The sequence below is a fragment of the Lissotriton vulgaris genome, chromosome 4_1 (assembly GCF_964263255.1).
Source record: "Lissotriton vulgaris chromosome 4_1, aLisVul1.2, whole genome shotgun sequence".
Classification (NCBI taxonomy): Eukaryota; Metazoa; Chordata; class Amphibia; order Caudata; family Salamandridae; genus Lissotriton; species Lissotriton vulgaris.
Window position 1 is genome coordinate 201473666 of NC_141691.1, and position 19888 is coordinate 201493553.

The window sequence follows — 19888 nt, forward strand, 5'->3', positions numbered from 1 at the left end:
AAAAAAGGATGGATTTAGGCCCATATCTCTGTACTGGGGTGAATGTATGACATTGTTCTGCATTCTGTCCATCCACTGTTGTTTTGCATGCATAGAGTATGTAGCAGTTGACTCCCAAAGCGGTGGCTAACCTGTAGCTGTTGCAGTGGTCTGAAATAGTGTCCGTAAAACTGCCTGGCCCACGCTAGCTTGCTGTCTTGCTAGCACATCTACACAATAGTGTTTTGTGAATGTGTGTGGTGTAGACATAGTTGCAGCTTTGCAGATGTCATCTATGGGTATATTTCCTAAGAATGCCATTGATGCACCCATTCTGCGTGTATAGAGCGATCTAGGGGGAATTGTTAATGTGCGTTTTGATTTTGAAAAGCATATTTGAATGCACTTAACTATCCACCTTGCAATACCCGATTTTGATATTAGATTGCCTTTATCTGGTGGAGCAATAGCAACAAAAAGTTGCTTGGTCTTCCTGAAAGGTTTTGTCCTTTCAGTGTAATATAGTAATGCTCTTACGACATCTAAGGTGTGAAGAGTACGTTCTGCCACAGAATCTGGCAGAAGACAGGTAGCTCAACAGATTGGTTGATGTGAAAGGCAGAAATTACTTTTGGTAAAAATGTGGGGGTTAGTCCTAAGCACCACTTTGTTTTGGTGTATGTGTGAAAATGGTTCTTGTATGGTTAGAGCCTGAAGCACACACACTCTTCTCAGAGATGTGATAGCTATAAGGAAGGCTACCTTCCAAGTGAGAAATTGTAGTTCACATTTGTGCAATGGCTCAAAGGGTGGACCCATTAGTCTTGTAAGAACGATGTTGAGATTCCACACTGGAGCAGGTGGAAGTCTGGGGGTAATGACTTAAGTCCTTCCATAAATGCTTTAATAGCAGGCATGCTAAAGAGGGACAAATGTTGTCTGTTTTGCAGATATGCAGATATTGCAGCAAGATGTAAGTGTATGGATGTGTACGCTAAATTAGAGCGCTGTAGATGTAATAGATGACAAATTATGTTTTGTATTGAAGCATCGAGTGGAGTGATTTGATTGTTGTCACAGTAAATCACAAACTGCTTCCACTTTGCTGCATAGCATGCTCTTGTGGTAGGGCGCCTAGCCTCTTTGATGATATTCATGCAGTCTGGCGGAAGATTAAGATCGCCAAAGTCTAGGATTTTACGTGCGAGACTGCAAGGTTGAGATGACTGGGATCCGGTTGTCTTATCCCTCCATGGTTCTGAGTGAGGAGATTTAGGGAAAGGTGTAGCTTTTGGTGAGGAACTACGGATAACTAACAGGGTTGTGAACCGGGGTTGACAGGCCCATGTGGGAGCAAGTAGGATTAGTGTCAGGGACTGTTGTCTGAGCTTCCGAACCACTATTGGAATGAGTGGGAGAGGTGGAAAAGCGTAAGCAAATATCCCTGACCAGTTCATCCATAGTGCACTGCCTTTGGACAATGGGTGTAGATACCTGGATGTGAAGTTTGGCATTTTGCGTTTAGGTGGGAAGCCCCACATTTAGAAAAATGGTAGGAGAACCTGAGGGTGGAGTTCCCATTCGTGGATTATTTGTCGTTGACAACCGAGCAGATCTGCAATCTGGTTGTTTACTCCTGGACGTTGTTCTGCAAGGAGATATATTTTGGGAGGTATGGCATATCTCCAGATGCTCTGGGCTAGCTGTGAGAGCTGGAGAGAGTGTGTGCCCCCCAGTTTTTGTATGTAGTCCATTGTTGTCATGTTGCCTATATGAATCAGGACAGCTTTGCCTACCAGATGAAGTTGAAATGCTTTCAATAGTAGAACAGTTGCTAGCAGTTCTAGATGGTTTATGTGGAGTTGTTTCTGTTGCAGAGTCCACATGCCCTGAATGGTATGTTTTTGGAGATTAGCTCCCCAACCAGTGAGCAATGAGTGCTGCTGTTAGCACTATCTGTGGAACTGTGTCGAGGAATGGTTGCCCCTTGGAAAGGTTTTGTATGTTCCACCATTGCAGAGAGCGATGGTACGGCAGTCCACCAACACTAGATCTGATAGCTGGCCTTGAGCCTGGTTCCACGGACGTGGCAAGCATTCATTAGGGGACGCATTTGAAGTCTTGCGTAAGGAACGATTACAATTAAAGATGCCATAATTCCTAGCAATTGCAAGAACACTTGAGCTGGTAACAAGTGTTGAGGCTGAAACTGAAAAATTAGAGTCTGCATGTTGCAGATTCTGAGTGGGTTGGGACACTAGAGCGCTTTGTGCATCTATTGTAGCTCCTAGATACACTAGTGTGTTGGACGGTTGGAGATGAGACTTGGTAAGGTTTACAGTGAACCCAAGGCCATGAAGAAGTTGGACTATTTTTTTGAGTGTGGCGTAGGCAGCTTTGCTGTGATCTGGCTTTTATTAGCCAGTCGTCTAAGTAAGGGAAGACGTGAATGTGCTGTCTTCTTAGATGAGCTACAACTACTGCCAGGCATTTTATAAAAACCAAGGGTGCAGTAGTTACTCCAAATGGGAGAACTTTGAATTGATAATGCTGGCCGTCCACCACAAAGCTGAGGAATTTCCGGTGAGCAGGGTGAATGGGAATTTGGAAGTAGGCGTCCTTTAGGTCTAAAGTTAACAAAATCGTCTTGCTGAAGGAGTGGGAGAACCTGTTGGAGTGTGACCATGTGAAAGTGGTCTGACTGAATGTACAGATTTAGTTATCTGAGGTCTAATATAGGCCTGAGAGCCGTCCTTTTTGGGAATTTAAAAAGTACAGGGAGTATATCCTGGTTCCCTGGTATTGTAATGGGACTGGCTCTATATCGTATTTGTCCAAGAGAGAAAGAACCTCTTGCGTTAGAAGGGTAAGATGCTCTGGTGACATTGCATGTGATCTTGGAAGAATATTTGGGGGGAGCGTCTGTAAGCTCCAGGTAGTAACCATATTGGATCATTTGTAGTACCCACTTGTGAAGGGTGACTGAATTCCAGATAGGTAGGAATAGAGAGAGACGTCCCCCCGATAGGGGTGGAATGATCGGGGGTAGTGGAAGGAAGTCACTTTGTTTGCGGGGTAATTGCGTGTGGAGTTGCCCCTGCCTCTTCCCCTACAGTTGTTTCCTATAAAACCTCCTCTGAAATAACCTCTTGAAGAGGGGGATTGGTTGTTGCCCTTGTAAGAGGAGGAGGCCTTTTCGGTGGGTACAGTTTTGGAACCACCCCTGCAAAAGTAGTTGCGAAAGGAACCCCTAGTGGCAGGTAACTGCAACGCCCCCATAGACTTTGCGACCTCCGTATCTTTTTTCCAGTGAGGTATCAACCGCTGGGCCAAAGAGATGCTCCTTATCGAATGGTTGGTTGAAGATGGAGGTTTGCACCTCTGGCTTGAAGCCTGATATTCTCAAACACGAATGCCTGCGTAAGAGTATACTGGTGTTCACTGCACGAGCTGCTGTGTCTGCTGTGTCTAGGGCACACCTGATGGATGTATTAGTAGTAAGTTTACCTTCCTGGATAAGGTCAGTAGCCTAAGATTTGTGTTCGTTAGGTAAATATTGTATGAGTTTTTCTAACTCATCATAATGAGCCTCATCATAACGATCCAGTAGATGAGCGTTGGCAATACGCCAATGATTTGCTGCCTGTGAAGCCACTCTTTTGCCTGAGGCATCAATAAGCTTAGACTCATTATTAGAAGGATAAACCTCACCTGTGCTTTGATAGTAAGCTCTCTTGCGAGTATTGGAGACTACAAGAGATTCTAAGGGTAGCTGGCCTCTAATGTAAACAGGGTCAGTGGGTGCAGGTTTATATTTTTTGTCCACCCTAGGTGTAATTATTCTTGCCCGTACAGGATCTTTAAATACCTTGTGTGTTTTAACATGCCTTTTAGCATTGGTAAGGTAGGAGTGGCTCTTTGATAAGAAGTAAGTGTTTCAAAGAGGAAATCAGCTTATACAGGATCTTTATGGAGCTCCTCCTCCATGATATTGAGCAGTCCTGTAAAGGAGCTCTAGGCACCCAATGTTATCATCAGGTGGGGAGGGTCTGGAGGGATACAAATCAGGGTAATTTCTGTATTTGGGTCAGTATGGTAATCCTCCCAAGGGCCAGTGCCCTGTGGCCTTTCCTGATAGTCTTTCCCATCCCTGTCAGCCTGTGGGTCAGGTGAAAGTGATGGCGAGTTTGATGGTGTGATAATCAAATTGGGATCAGTGGGAGAAGGAGGTGGAATGTAAGGAGGAGAAGGGTTAGTACACACACTCTTCTTTTAAGAAAAATATGGTAGTCCTCTGGTAAGGAAATATTCAGTTTTTTGAAAGAGTGGCATGAATACGTCCTGTTTCAGGGTTGATCACAAGTTTTTTTTGCTTTGGATGAGACGGCGGGCATCGGTCTGAGGCTCTTTAGACGGAGTGTATTTCTTTATTCGCTGGTTTCTGAGTCAAAGGTTTCGGCTCTGAGCCTTTTGGTGTGTAAGGTGGAATCTTTGGCAACAATGGTATTGTGACCAACATGTTTGGGTTTCAGTGCCAAAGGTTTTTGGTCGGTGCCGGAGTGGGGTTGGGCCTAGCTGGAAGGCTTCCCTTTCTGTTTCGGAGCTGGGCCTGAGGGCGGAGCGTTGGAAACTTTCTGTCGGTGCCGACCTTGGCCCGAAGGCAGAGGAGGGACCGGAGCCTTTGCTTTATCTTGTTCACGGTACATTGACCCGGAGTAACTTGCTCCTCTTCTTCCATGTCGGAGTCTACTTCAGACGGGCAGATATGTTCTTCCTCCTCGCCTTCTTGAGCTTGATGTTCTGTGTCGGAATCTTCGCCGAAGATGTCCGGTGTGGAGCAGCTTTGGTGCTGCATCTCGTGACATCGAGCCTGACTGTCACAAAGTGTCGTCTTCGATCGAAGCATGTCACCCGGGACATAACTTGAAGGGTGGCCGTTCCATAGACTGCTAGTATGGTCGGCGCGGGTAGGCCCGACGGCCTGCCACAAGATTTCCGATCAAAGTTGAGGTGAGACAATACGCGACGAATAGGGAACAGCAATCGATAACAATACCGTTGAGGGTTGTGGATTGCTTGTCGAAGGGATCAGAGAAACGGTGCTGAACCGGAGTGCAGCAATACACATTCAAACCCCATGGCAGAAAAAAAATTGTCTAAGGATAGAGTCGATGTCCATGGGCACGATCACCAAAAGGAGGAGTCACCTACCTCGTGACTGCAAAGACTTCTTCATACAAAAACAAAGTGCAGGCATTCAGACCAAACACTAGATGGCGATCTATGCACAGCATATGATCTACAGCTCATATGCCTCGAACAGTGTATTCTCTATCTGTAGGATGAAAGGCCCTCCATACATCGACCAATCCTGTCTCTGCCCGCGCCCGCTTCCACTGTCCTGTGAGGGCTCCTGACTGCACCTGTTGTTGAGCCGATCTGTCTGCCAGGTCAACGGTCGTCACCCAACAGCAACATCCGATCCTATGAGCTGGAGATCTTTAGTACTGCCTTGTGTAAAACCCGTCCTGCCCCTCATTCATCGCGAACACTGAGCCTCTGTTGAGGGCGTGAGATCCTAGTTGAAAGGTGTGAGCCAGTGGTCTGCCCCTGAATTCGGCTTGTGTGGGACCTAGCCTACCTGTGAACTTAGAGGAAATAAGAATAGCTACCCTCACTGTTTTGGTGGTGTGGGATAAGAAGAGGTAATGTCTTACAGCGCAGCCTACGCGTGTCTCCAGGTAGGAGATGCATCTCCTGAAGGAGACATATATAGGCAGCCTATGCGTGTCTCCAGGTAGAAGATGCATTTCCCGAAGAGACATACATGTGCGTCTGTGTTTGAGATATGATATTATGGCCAGTCTGTGAGAAAGTGCCCTCTTTATTGGATGGTATGCCCCCACTTTTTGCTGAATTGCTGATGTGCTTTGACTGAGTGTGCCCTGGGCGCCAGCCAATCAGGTACCCTGGGCCTGTGTTCCTTCCCTAAAACTGCATTGAAGCCTGAACCCAATTGGTATCTCAGGCCACATGTCAGCCCCTGGTAAATTGTACCCTAGATACCCAGGACACTGTGACCAGAGAAGTCCCCGGAGGGCTGCAGCACTTATTGTGCCACCCTTAGAGGCCCTGTACCCTGACACACACACACACAGACACACACTGCCTTGGCATATTGCGTGTCTTGGTGCAGAACAAAAACAAGTCTTGACATGGCACACATCCCTGTGTGCCATGCCCACCAAACACTGCCCTGGAATACATCAGTCACCCCTCTAGCTGGGTACCCTATCGTAGTGGTGAGGGTATAGGTGCATGAGCCCTGTACCCCTACAGTACCCAGGTCCATTCCTGAACACTAAGTGCAGAGCTGCCATTAAGAGCATATGGTGCTGGGAGGTTGTCATTACAAACTCCACAGCACCATAATGGCTACACTGAAAACTGAAGTTTGGTATCAAACTTCTCAGCACATTAAAACCCACACTGATGCAAGTGTGGGATTTACTGTAAAATGCACAACAGAGGGCATCTTAGAGATGCCCCTTGAAACTCAACCAACTCCCAGTGACCCGACTGAGTGGCTGCCGAGGCTGCCACCCCTAGACATGTTTCTGGACCCCTGGGTCGAGAGCTTGCCGCTCTCGGGGGCCTGAAACAATACACCTCCTGGGACAAGGTGCCAAGCCTCCTCACCCAGAATGGGCAGGGTTCACGAAGGAGAGGCTTCAGAGGCATACCGTCTTTGTGAGCCTCTCCAGAGCACTTGCTGTACTCAGCAACTGGTCCCCACTGGTTCTACCCACCACTTTGGGCAGGAGACCAGGCGGGAAAAACAAAGTGAGGAAGAGAGGTGTGCCCACCTCTGCCAACTCCACCCCTAGGGTGGGGAAGGCGAGGTGAAGCACAATCTTGAGTCCCCGCCGTCTTGAGGATGGGGGACCCAGACAACCAGAGACAGTTCCTGCACCCCTCCCACTGGCTAGTGTCAGAATAGGGGGTGTACCCACCCCAGGGAAGGGACCCATTGGTCCCTGACCTTTACCTACCTCTAACACCCCTAAATTTAGTATTTAGAGGTACCCTGAACCTTCCTTCCTCAGATCCAGCAACGACAAGAAAAGAAGAAGGACGAGAAGCCATGCAGAGCTAACAAGAGGACGACCCCCACTGACTTGGCCCCAGCCCTACAGGCCAGTCTCCCCTCGAACCTGCTCCTGCGAAATCTTGGCCTGTCCAGCGGCCAGCAACCTCGCAAACCCCGGAGGACCTGCCTGCATTCACTTCCCAAGCGTTTTCTCCCGTGAACACAGGACGTGTTTGAACTGCAGCTTCGGGTGGCAAGCAGGAATCGTGAATTCAGCACACTCCGCACCCGCCGAGCCCGGCCCGTGTTTGAGTGAACAAACACCACGAGAAGGTCCCCCCGGCGATCTTGACCTGAGATACGGCGACCCCTGACCTGCCTCAAGCCGCCAGATGACGCCTGCAGCCTCAATCCAGAGGTCCACCCCTACCGTGACCAGAGCAGGTAAGAAAATCAGACGTCCAAAGGCAACCCTGCCCCAGATGCCCCATGGCCTTGTGTGCCCAACCCAGCGGTGCCTAACCATCCTTCTACATCCCAACTTACCCCTCGAAGTGGTGGTCACTCCTGGAAGATCCTCGTCCCCGAGCCTGCAGTGTTTCTTTGTCCCGGAGAATTCCCATTGAAATCAACAGGGCATCCGACCTCAAAACAGTACCCTGCACCCGGCAGCCCTAGCGCCGCTGAGGGTGTCCCTTTGGCGCTAACTTGGTCCACAACGTGCCCTGAGCTTAACCGTAGGAGCTTTGCTCCCCCCAACCCTGTGGCCTGCTTGCAAGCCGCCACCAACCAGAGTACCCCTAACCATCATTGGGCCTCAACACTCTGAACCCGGCCGCCCGAGTGCCGCTGAGGGTGCAACAGTAGTGCATCACTGACCCTGGGAGACCCCTGAGTCTAACCCCAGAACCCTAACTCAAAAGACTGATTACTTACCTTGAAACCGATAAGGTTATCCTACGAGGAAAAATGAGTTGACACTTTTTCTCCCAAAAAGATTCTAAGTGTAGACTTTTGAAAGCTGCAAATATTCCTTAAAATTCAGCCGAATAACCAAAACACATTTTCTCAACTGTTTTCAGGAAATGTCCCAGTGCTGAATCCAGGATCCAGCACTGAGTAAGAAAAAGTAACGATAACCTAACTTACCTGCTAAGTGAAATTCCTCCCATAAGATAATATTGGTGATTCTATGTGAAAAGGTTTTTAAGTGTCAACTTTTGAAATACAAAAATATTCCTTAAAAATTGTATCTTTAACTAAAAAGCATTTACTCACCTATTTTCAGGAAGTGTCCCAGGGCTGAATGTAGGATCCAGTCCTATGTTAGCAAAAGTAATCTCAAAAGTAATTAACTGCATTTTACTTAAAAAGCCCATTCAATTGAATGTACTATACCTGCAATGTGTTGCAAATTTCTTTCTTAAAACTGTAATCAAAACGAGTACAAGTTACACTGCTATTTTGAACTGTGTTCATAGAAGTAATTTACTACTGAAAAGTATTTTTATGCTTACCTGCACCAGGCTTGCTTGATTCTAGAACTAAAACAGTATAGTTTTGTATACAAAACAATTGGCCTAGAGTTCAGTTCTTGAGTGTGTGAGACCATTTGCTGACTGAGTGTGTACATCAACTGCTTTACACTGTCCTCTGATACTGCCTTACTGATCGACCAAGCTACCACTTTAGAGAGTACGGTTCTATCTACCTTTAGCCTCTGCCAAACCTCTGGAGACCCTTGGACTCTAGACACACTGTACCTCACTTTGGTGCAGTATACATAGAGCCAGTTTCTTACAACGTCTCTTGACTAGAATATTGAGGTCTTTTACGTTTAATGAAATGATCTTAAGATGCAGGGTCATCTGGTCCTTCTAAGAGGGTAGCGGTAAGAGGCTGGTCTGTGAAGTGAAACCGCAGGTCCCATCTGTGTTGTTTCCTGGAGGATATCGTTAGTGATATAGCTACAAGGGATTTCACTTGGTTGGTGACTTGTGTACCTGGATTGGGAGGAAGACTATACTACCCCATAACATTACAACAAACAGTTAACAGAAACGGACGAACACTGCAGGAGTCCTGGGTCATGTAACCCATGAGTAAGGGCGTGAGAGGTCAGCAGGACCCATTGCGTCCCCACCCAGGCTCTCCCAGCCACAAGGACAGGGAATTTGGAAAAGAGGGTCTCAGGACCAGCCCCCTCGTGTTATGGCCAAGCTGCAGCGTTGTGCCTCTCCTTCTGGGGAGTTACTATCTTCTCTGAGAGAGTCTATGACCGCCTTCCTCTCTCTGGCGGTTGTCTCTGGATCCAGGCGAAGGCGAATTGTTGAGTGGCTCACCGTCTGCCATTTACGCCCTGTCCTTGTTCTCTGCCTGAATAGGGTCCACCTGGGTAACCTCCGATAAGTTCAGCAGTTGTCTGGCTTCCCGCAACAAGTGGAGTTGGTGAATCTTGCCATCCAAATCAGCCGGAAGGTATGGCCCCAGAAATATGAGACCTTAATTGAATGCCGATGTGCTATGACTGGCCGAAACTCTCTCCTCTTTTGCAATGTAGAGGTTGAGAGGTCCTGATATAAAGTGGGCCGTTGGCCTCAAAACTCGATTGGGTGTTTGTCTCTTGCCTGCCGGAGAAGTTCTTTAAGCTGAAAGTCATTTACACATGTAAGGATATCATCCGTGGCCTTCTCAGCTTTGCAGGGGGTCTTGCTGCACACGCGAGTGAAGGCCCTCACTCGCTGTGTGTCCACCACAGATTTCAGACTCTGCTCCCTTTCCAGAACGACACCCTTACTGGCCTTCAGCAGTCCCGAAGGCAGGCCGGGCACCTTCTGGCCTTCTCGGATTCCTCCTCTCGCTCTCCTCTTTCCTCAGAGTCGTCCCCTCCAGCTGCCCGCCTCTGGGTCTGTTCTGCTTTATGTGGCTGGGCGTGGGCTCCGTCTGATCTCTCGCACCCCCCTCCCAGGGTAGCTTAGATGAACTTGCGGGCGGGGGGTTTGTGCTGGAACCTCCCCGGGCCCTCTCATATCGTTTGCTGGGCCTCCCTCTCGGGTATGACGCCGGCAGTCACAGCTTCGTTCCAGTTGCCAGCGCTCTGGTCATCCTGTCGCGAGCTCCCCTCTCCTGGAAAAAGTAGCAGGCCTGATCGACTTCTGGCCGCATCTTGGCCACTCGAGTTTGGTATAGGCCCCACTCTGCTCCGGCTTGGTGACCGGGGCCTGGATTAGGTGGTCACAACGCTCTACATTGCTCCACCAGAGAGGAATGGGAGGAGACTGAACTCCCCCCACAAGCAGTCTCCACCACGCCGCTTTTGCTCTGGGGCCTCCCCAAGTAATTTGCAGGCACGTCCTACTCAGTTGCCATCTTGGCCATGCCCCATGGATTTTGCCCAATAACTATTGGGTTCTGTAGTGTACAAAATTTGGGTCCTACTAAGTGGTAATGGCAAATTATCGGAAGGGTCACCTGATGGTTGCTCTCCAGTGGAAGCCTGGCACACTCTTGGTCAAGGTGTATTCTGCAAGGAGTTGGAGAGCACTATAGGCTGCAAGTCTATCCCTGTGGTCTGGGACATCAATGTAAAGTTAACCAAGCTGAGGGTGGTGCTGTGACTGAAGTCCGCATCGGAGCCAGTGCTGAGGCAAATCTGGGATCAAGGGGTAGAGATGGCTGAAGACCCACTTGAAGCCCTGAATCTCCTTTGGGCCCGAAAATACACCAGAAGGAACCAGTAAAGTGCTAAAAATGTGCAGCATGACCTCCCTGAAAACTGCTACTTCTTGAGAAGCCGCCCACGGACCCTAAAATAGGGTGTAAAATCTGCGGGCTGAGTCGGGAAGCGCACAGGAGGAGCATGCGGCAGAGGGGTAAGAAGGGGGATTAATGTTTAAAAAAAAAAAAAGAAAAAAACACACTTACCAGGTGCTGCCGGCCACCTTGCACTACTCTGCTGCAGTTGCTGTCCCAGGAGTCCATGGCAAAGTATCATGACTGCCATACAATCGCTGCGCTGCTCTCAAGCATGAGAAACCATGAGAAACCTAGGTGCGCCTGTGTGTTTGGCCAGCCAGCGATGGCCGGTCAAACACACATGCACACTTAAGTGCACATACTAGTCCTCCTCCTCCCTCCCAAGCCTTGCCCGCCCTTCCCTGCACACGCTGGCTCTGAGCCAGCAGCTAAAAACAAAAAACAATAGTAAGATATTGGTTTATTTTTCGCTGCAGGTTCGGAGGCAGTGGGGCAAAGCTCCTCTGCCAGTGACTCTGCAGCATATAACATGCATCAATCACCCTAATCAGGAAAAGTATTACACCTACAGAGATAAGCAGCCTTGGTAGCTACCAAAAGAAAGACTTTTATGGGCTCAGCCTCTCCAATCAGCCATTAACAGATAGCATGCATGTCTGACTCTTGTAGTGTAGAACACACCTTTGTTTCTGCGTCAGAATATCAACCATCAACTTAACATTAGGATATAGAACCTAAGAATCAGGGGACTGCTGTACCCGGTTATCTTTGTATACTTCAATACATGGTTGCACTAGTGGAACTGTTAAAACATTTTGAAATCTATCTGCTTAAAAGTATCCAGTTCTCGATGATATTACAAAACCTGAAAGGTGAATACTATCAGAATTGAAATAAAAAAAAAATATTAAGCTTAACCACACAAAGCATTACATACCATCAGGTATTTTCCGCTTTCCTGTTGCTGGTTTTGATTTTTTACTCCTCACTGAAGAACCTCGATTACTGATTCCACTGATAACAGACATGGTGTCATCATCTCCTCCAGCTAACAAAGAATTCCGATAAGACATAAGAGGCAACCACACATCCTCCCTTCGCAAAGACATCTGAAATGTCATGAATTTCTCTAAATAGGAATATCTACAAAAAAAACAAAGGGGCCATTAATGTGTGGCAAGCACATTTTTAACAGTAACATTTCTTACCTGGACTTGTACACAGAATATTGCACTTGTTGATAATAATTAAACAGCAGAGATGCCCAATATATCACAACCCATTACCACATTGTTAAACTTTGGCAAAGGTGGTTGGCAAACCTAATACATTCCCACTACATATTCTTTTATTTTTTAATTACCGAGCTGCATCCCTGAATTTTTCTTTTAATCAAGACCACTTAGCAATTAATGGTTGGAGAGGGCTCTACTGATCTCTCAAGGTTTTGCAAATGAGTTACAATAACTGCATAGGAAATAAATAGTGGCCTCAATCCCTGCCTGTGCAGTTTCCCGAAGACAGAAAGAAGACATGGCAGCTGATAAATAATCTGATGCGAAATGGATCCATCAAAGCCGACTTTCTAAACTTATTCCTTCTAATGGCCAAATGTGCACATACAGATTATTTATCTTCAAGTTTTCCTGATACATTACCTGCCAATTTGGATAAACGGACTTCATTTTACAGTTTAAAATACTAGACCAGAACGAATTATGTCATTACCCTGTAAGCATCTGTTCTTGGCATGCAGAGCTCTAGATTCATATGTTTTGCATACTCCTGCCATCTAGTGTTGGGTCCGAATATTTGCAAGTTGTTTATTTTCGAAGACGTTTTTTTCCAGTCATGAGGTAAGGTAACTCCTCCTTTCGGTGATAGTGCTAATGGGCATCGACTCCATTGTTAGTTTGTTCTCCCGTGGGTGAGAATGGAGTAAATAAGTGTAGTATAGAGATGTCCATACGTGTACAACATGAATAATAATGATAACTGCAATAGGTGTCCGGGGAGGAGGGAGGGCGCATGTGAATATACAGCTCTACAAGCCAAGAACAAATACTTACAGGATAACAATCTGTGTGAGGCATGTGTGATGTAGATACACATGCTTTGCATAGAGTCTTACTCACACATGAAGGCAGCCCTTGTGGAACTCTTTGGTTTGACCTCTGAAGAGTGTAGGCAGAAGCTTAGGACAATCAATCAATCGATAGATAGATAGTTTTGTAGAGAGCTTCTTGTCACCGTGAGGGTATCCAGGCACTGGCAGGTTTCAGCTGAATAGCCAGGTCTTCAGGGACTTTCAGAACTCTGGAAGAGATGGGGAGGTCCGTAGATGAAAGGGTAGCTTGTTCCATGTTTTTGCTACTAGGTAGGAGAAGGAGTGACATCTGCATCAGCTAAGTTTGATGAGGGGAGAGGGGGGTGAGGGTTAGAGACTGGGATGATGAGAGGAGGAGTCTGTTTGGCTGATAGAAGTTCAGGGGGTGGTGGTGGTTCAAGTAGGCGGGTCCGCAGTTAGGTAGGGCCTTGTATGCATGGGTCAGGAGCTTGAACTGGCGCACTTTCTGTATATGAAGCAAGTGAAGTTCTTTAAGATGGCTGTAGTCCAGTCGGCTGTGAGGTCCTGGATGACGGTGCCACTTGAATATCCCACGAAGCGTGCTGAGGATGAAGAAGCAGAAGGAGGAAGATGGAGTTGACCTGAGTCGTCATTGTTCGCTTGCTCTCTAGAAGGTTCCTGCGTGGTCAGAGGGGGGTAAAAGTTCTGAGTTCTGAAGGCCACCAGGATTGATCCCTTGGGGAGCTTTTGCTTACTAAAGGACAAGTTACTTACCTTTGGTACAGCCTTATGTGGTAGAGACATGATCTAGCTGCAGATTCCTTACATTTGAACTTCCAGGTGTCAAGCTTGATCCGGAAGATTTTTCGTAGCAGTACACCTGCGCTGCTGTAGGTGGCATCATGTTCGTTGCCGTCATGACCTCCGCCTCGTCAATATAACCACCACTTCAGTGTGCTGACCTCTGTACTTTTCATGACCACCAGAAGCAAAGAGCCATGAACTGACCATGGTGTGTTGAAAAACGAACAGCTAGGGCCCTGAAGGAAATGTCCCTGACACTTAGAACCCAATTCCGTAATGCAGGGAGGATGGTTGGGTCGGTAAGGATTCTGCTGCTAGCTTAACTCTATCAGATAAGGCATTACCGAAGGTAAGTAACTTTTCGATTTGATAGACACATCTAGCTGCAGATTCCTTACCTTTGAACAGATACCCAAGCAATAACATCCCCGGAGGAGGGACTGTGGAACGGTTCAGACCAGAAAATCCTGTAAAACAGTGACTAAAGCACAAGTTACTACTTGTGTAACGATATATCTGTAAGAGACATTAGTTAGTGATAGATTCCTTACCTTAGAATATTCTCCAGGCGTCAGACTGGATCCGGAAAGTTTTCGCTTAGCAGTACCCCTGCGCGCCAGTAGGTGGCGTTGTGCGGCTCCGCGTCCATCACTGGAGTCGTAAGCGCCGGGATGACGTCATGGAGACTACTTAGGCGTCACCATGCGCACTGATGTCAGTTCTGTAAACTACTTTCCGCGCCCAAACGCAGAGCCATTCAAGATACCGACCATTGGTGCATAAACTAGGACCCTAAAAGGGGATGACCTTAACCCTAGTAATCAGTTCGCAGAACGGGGAGGATGGGCAGGGCGGTAAGGAATCGATCACTAACTAATGTCTCTTACAGATATATCGTTACACAATTAGTAACTTGTGCATCTGAAAGAGACACAGTGATAGATTCCTTACCTTAGAATAGATACCCCAGCAATACCAACCCCGGTGGTGGGTCTGCGAATAAGAACACACAAAAAAGTCACGGAGCACAGAACAGCCGGAAGATTGTCCGCTTGTGCACAGCCCAACCTTTTTTAGCGCCCACATAGCCAACAAAAAGCTGATCATCCACCCGGAACTGCTGTGTTAGCTGCAGATAGAATGCAAGTGTACGTTTTGGGTCCAGACGGTGGAGCCTCTTCTCTTCCCTTAAAGGATGCAGAGGTGGAAAGAAGGTGGGCAAAGTGATGGTCTGCCCGATGTGGAAGGGCGTGACAACCTTTGGCAGAAAAGAAGGACGGGTCCTTAAAACCACCTTGTCCTGATGAACAGAAAGGAAAGGAGGTTTGGAAGAAAGGGCCTGGAGCGGACTCACTTCTTCTCGCAGAGACGATAGCAACCAGGAAAGCAGCTTTATAGTGAGAAGATGAAAGGGACAGTTATGAAGGGGCTCAAAGTGAGTCCAGACAAGATTCAAGTCCCACTGAGGCATTATGAAAGATACGGGTGGAAACATATGTGTAATGCCTTTAAGAAAACGGTTAACAACCGGGGACTTAAAAGAGAAGGCTGATCTGGAAGCCGTAGAAAGGCGGAGATGGGCGAATGATAACCTTTGATAGTGCCCAGAGCAGAACCCTGCTGGGCCAAAGAGAGAAAGAACAAAAGAACCTCAGAATGAGGGGCAGAAAGGGGATCCACATCCTTCGCTGTGCACCATGCCACAAATCTGTTCCATCTGCCGGCGTAAACCGTTTTGGAGGAGGGATGCCTGGCTGCCAGAATGACATCACAGACTTCGGGAGGAAGATTGAAAGGTGTCAACTGTCGCCGCTCAATCTCGACGCATGGCGGTGGAGGCTGGACAGGTTCGGGTGGAGGACCGTCCCCTGCTGCTGTGACAGAAGATCCTCCCAAAGAGGCAGACGGATCGGGGGATCGATGCTCATACTGAGTAGCTCGGGATACCGTACTCTTCGAGCATGGTCCGGAGCCACACGAAGCACTTGGGCCTGGTCGTGCCTGATCTTCTTCAGCACTCTGGGCAGAAGTGGTAAAGGCAGAAAGGTGTACAATAGACAGCAGCTCCACTCGATACGAAAAGCGTTTCCGAGGGAGTGCCGCCTTGGAAATATCAACACGCAGAACTGATGACATTGCGCGTTCTCTTCGGTGGCAAATAGATCTAACCAAGGCTCTCCCCACTGCAGAAAGAGCCCTTGCGCCACGCCAGAGTTCAGACGCCATTCCTGATCCACCATGCACCGTCAGCTGAGTTCGTCCGCCCTGGCATTCAGAGAACCTGCCAGGTGTTAAACCACCAAGGTGATGCCTTGATTTTCTAGCCATGTCCAGAGCCGCAGAGCCTCCTGACACAGCGTCCACGACCCCACCCCGCCCTGTTTGTTGCAATACCACATGGTGGTGGTGGTGTCTGAACACCTGCACTACACTTCCCTGGACAGAGGGAAGGAATGCCTTCAGTGCAAGCCGGATCGCCCGCAGCTCCAGAAGGTTGATATGGAGCCGGGACTCCGCCGGAGACCAGAGGCCTCTGATCTCCACCTCTTCCATGTGGCCTCCCCATCCCAGGAGGGACGCATCTGTCACCACTGTGTGGTCCGGTTGGGGAAGGGAGATGGATTTGCCACCGACCTAATCGTGAGTCACCACTGCAACTGTCGTGCAGCGCCCTCCGTGATCTGGACGTGATCGGACAGGTTGCCCTGATGTTGTGCCCACTGGAACTTCTGGTCTCACAGCAGAGCCCGCATATGCCATCTGGCATGTGTCACCAGCAGGATGCAGGAGGCCATCAGGACCAGAAGCCGGAGGGTCATCCTGATTGAAACCCGGGATAGAGGCTGAAAGAGCGGAATAATAACCTGAATATCCTGGACTCGCTTCTCAGGAGGATAAACCCGAAACTGCGTTGAATCCAGAACCGCTCCGATGAAGGGGAGCTTTTGAGAGGGACTCAGGTGTGCCTTTGGCACGTTGATGGAGAACCCCAGCAAATGCAAGAGGTCGACCGTAGTCTGGAGGTGGTGGACGACTGCCTGGGGCGAGACGGCCTTTAACAGCCAGTCGTCGAGGTAGGGGAAGACTGCCGCCCCTAACCATTGCAGATAAGCTGCAACCACCGCCATCACCTTCGTGAACACCCGAGGGGCACTGGTACGCCCAAAGGGGAGCACTGCAAATTGAAAATGCTCTTGGCCTACCGTGAACCGCAGGTAGAGCCGGCAGGAGGGATGTGAAAATAAGCGTCCTGCAAGTCCAACGCTACCATCCAGTCTCCAGGGTCCTGGACTGCCAGGACCTGAGCCAGAGTGAGCATCTTGAACTTCTCCCGAAGGAAGCGATTGATGTCCCGGAGGTCCAAGATAGGGAGCGCAGTCCCCCTTGTCCTTCTTGGGGAGAAAGTAGTGGTAATAACAACCACTCCCTACTTCCTGATCGGGAAGCCAATCTTGGCAAGGAGGGCCATGACTTCTTGACGGAGAAGAGCCAAATGATCCCCCGACATGCGGTGGTACCGAGGTGGCATGGCTGGAGGGGGGAGCGAGTAACCATGGCAGATTATCTGCTGCACCCACTTGATAATGTAATTTTGCGCTAGTAGCAATAGTGGTGGCGGACCCTGCCACCCATCGGCATGGGGTGCTCCCTGAAGCTCGGATTAGTAAGGCTTAGAGTTGGCAGAAGCGTGGGTGGAGGTGGCGTGACCCGCCCACTGGCTACCGGACCCACCCCTGCAGAAGCCACACCTGCGGCCGCGCTGAGGCAGGGTCTGCACAGGTTTTGTGGAGGAGCGTGCTTGGGTGCTTTTGCCTTGGCCACGAAAGGAACGACACCCAGGCATAGCAGTGTTCTTCGCGAAAGACCCAAAGACTTGGCCATGGCCCACGAGTCTTTAAAGCGCTCCAGGGCATTTTCAGCCTTGTCGCCAAAAGAGGCAGGAGCCATCAAAGGGCATGTCCATGAGCGAGCCCTGGACATCCGGTAGACCGCAACCAGACATGGGGCTGCAACGCCACAGTCGTGGAAGTCACTCAGCCTAAGAAATCAGCGGTGTCCAGACAACACCTGATGGCAAACTTTGCTGCATCTTTGCCTTCCGTAATCGCTTGGGAAAGGACAGTCTGGACCTCCTCAGAACACTGAGGCAAGACCTAGGCCAACAAATCCCACACCACGTGAGAGTAACGGCCCAATAAAAAAGTGTTAACCGACCGCAACCCCAAACTGGCTGAGGAGAACACCTTGCCCTATTGGTCCAGCCGGTTAGAGTCCTTATCCGGTGGAGCCGTGAGAAAGGCACTCAGCGACGTCGAGGCCTGAATGACCAGGCTCTCAGGCGTGGGGTGAGTGGTCAAGAAGAACAAGTTACTTACCTTCGGTAACGATATATCTGTAAGAAACATTAGTTAGTGTTAGATTCCTTACCTTAGAATATCCCCAGGCGTCAGTCTGGATCCGGAAACTTTTGCGTAGCAGTACCCCTGCGCGTCGGTAGGCGTCGTCTGCAGGCTTCCCCTGCGGCTCCGCGTCCGTCGTCGGCGTCGTGCGCCGTGATGACGTCGCTGGAGTACATAGACGCCGCCTCCGCGCGCTGACGTCAGTTCTTTGCACACAGCTTTTCCGCGCCAGGAGACGCAGAGCCATGAGAGAACCAACACTGGTGCCATGTAAAAACTAGGGCCCTGAAAGGGATGACCTTAACCCTAGGTATCAGTTCGCAGAACGGGGAGGATGGGTGGGTTCGGTAAGGAATCTAACACTAACTAATGTTTCTTACAGATATATCGTTACCGAAGGTAAGTAACTTGTTCATCTGAAAGAAACAAGTTAGTGTTAGATTCCTTACCTTAGAATACATACCCCAGCAATACCAACCCCGGTGGTGGGTCTGCGAACCAATACAAAACTACACCAGAAAGTCCTGGAGGACAGAACGGCCAAAGAAGCCATCCCTCCGGACTTGACTGTCCAGGCAGTAGTGCCTCGCAAAGGTGTGCAGCGAGGCCCACGTAGCCGCCTGGCAAATGTCCTGCAAGGGGACTCCCCGGCCCAGGGCAGTAGTAGCCGCCGTGGCCCGAGTGGAATGGGCCCTCAGCCCAACAGGAGGCTCCTTCCGAGCCAAAGAGTAGCACGCTTTGATGCAGAGGACGACCCATCGAGAGATGGTTCGTTTACAAACCGCCCGTCCCTTCTTCGCACCCACGTAGCCAACAAACAGTTGGTCATCCACCCGGAACTGGCGTGTGCGATCCATGTAAAATGAAAGCGCACGTTTTGGGTCCAGACGATGGAGCCGCTCTTCATCCTTTGAAGGATGCGGAGGCGGGAAGAAGGAAGGGAGGGTGATGGACTGCCCGATGTGAAAGGCCGAAACAACCTTGGGCAGGAAAGAAGGTCTAGTCCTCAGAACCACCTTGTCAGGATGAATGGACAGGAAAGGAGGTTGGACAGAAAGAGCCTGGAGCTCACTCACCCTCCTGGCAGAGGTGATGGCAACCAGGAAAGCCGTCTTTAAAGTCAGGAGACGGAGAGGGCAAGAATGAAGGGGCTCAAAGGGAGCACACATCAGGAAAGTTAGAACCAGGTTCAAATCCCACTGAGGCATCACAAACGGAACAGGTGGAAACATGTGAGTGATGCCTTTCAAGAATCGAGTTACAATCGGGGATTTGAACAAAGAAGGCTGATCAGGAAGCCTCAAAAAGGCTGAAAGGGCAGAAAGGTAGCCCTTGATAGTGCCCAGAGCAGAGCCCTGCTGGGCAAGAGAAAGAAGAAACAGAAGAACCTCCGAAAGAGGGGCAGAAAGAGGGTCCACAGCCTTTGCTGTGCACCATGCCACAAATCTGTTCCACCGACAGGCGTATACCGACTTAGTGGAGGGACGCCTGGCTGCCAGAATAACATCACAGACTTCAGGAGGCAAGTCAAATGGCCTCAACTGCCGCCGCTCAATCTCCAAGCATGGAGGTGGAGACTGGACAGGTTCGGGTGGAGGACCGTCCCCTGCTGCTGCGACAGAAGGTCCTCCTGAAGGGGCAGGCGGATCGGGGGACCGACTGACATGCTGAGTAGCTCGGGATACCAGTACCTTCGAGCCCAGTCCGGAGCCACAAGGATAACTTGGGCCCGGTCGCGCCTGATCTTCTTCAGCACTCTGGGCAGAAGTGGTATAGGCGGAAAGGCGTATA

The 19888-nt window shown here is 49.4% G+C and overlaps 1 protein-coding gene across 2 annotated transcripts in view; it reads right to left on the bottom strand.

Annotated features, from left to right (window-relative positions):
* The window catches only part of STAG2 (STAG2 cohesin complex component), a 1316830-nt gene that overhangs the window by 109913 nt on the left and 1187029 nt on the right, over positions 1-19888 (bottom strand). For both annotated transcript variants that reach the window (XM_086918500.1, XM_086918501.1), the window contains one exon: positions 11763-11968. In XM_086918500.1, the coding sequence (XP_086774626.1) occupies positions 11763-11968 (206 nt within the window). The remainder of the gene's footprint in view (positions 1-11762; positions 11969-19888) is intronic.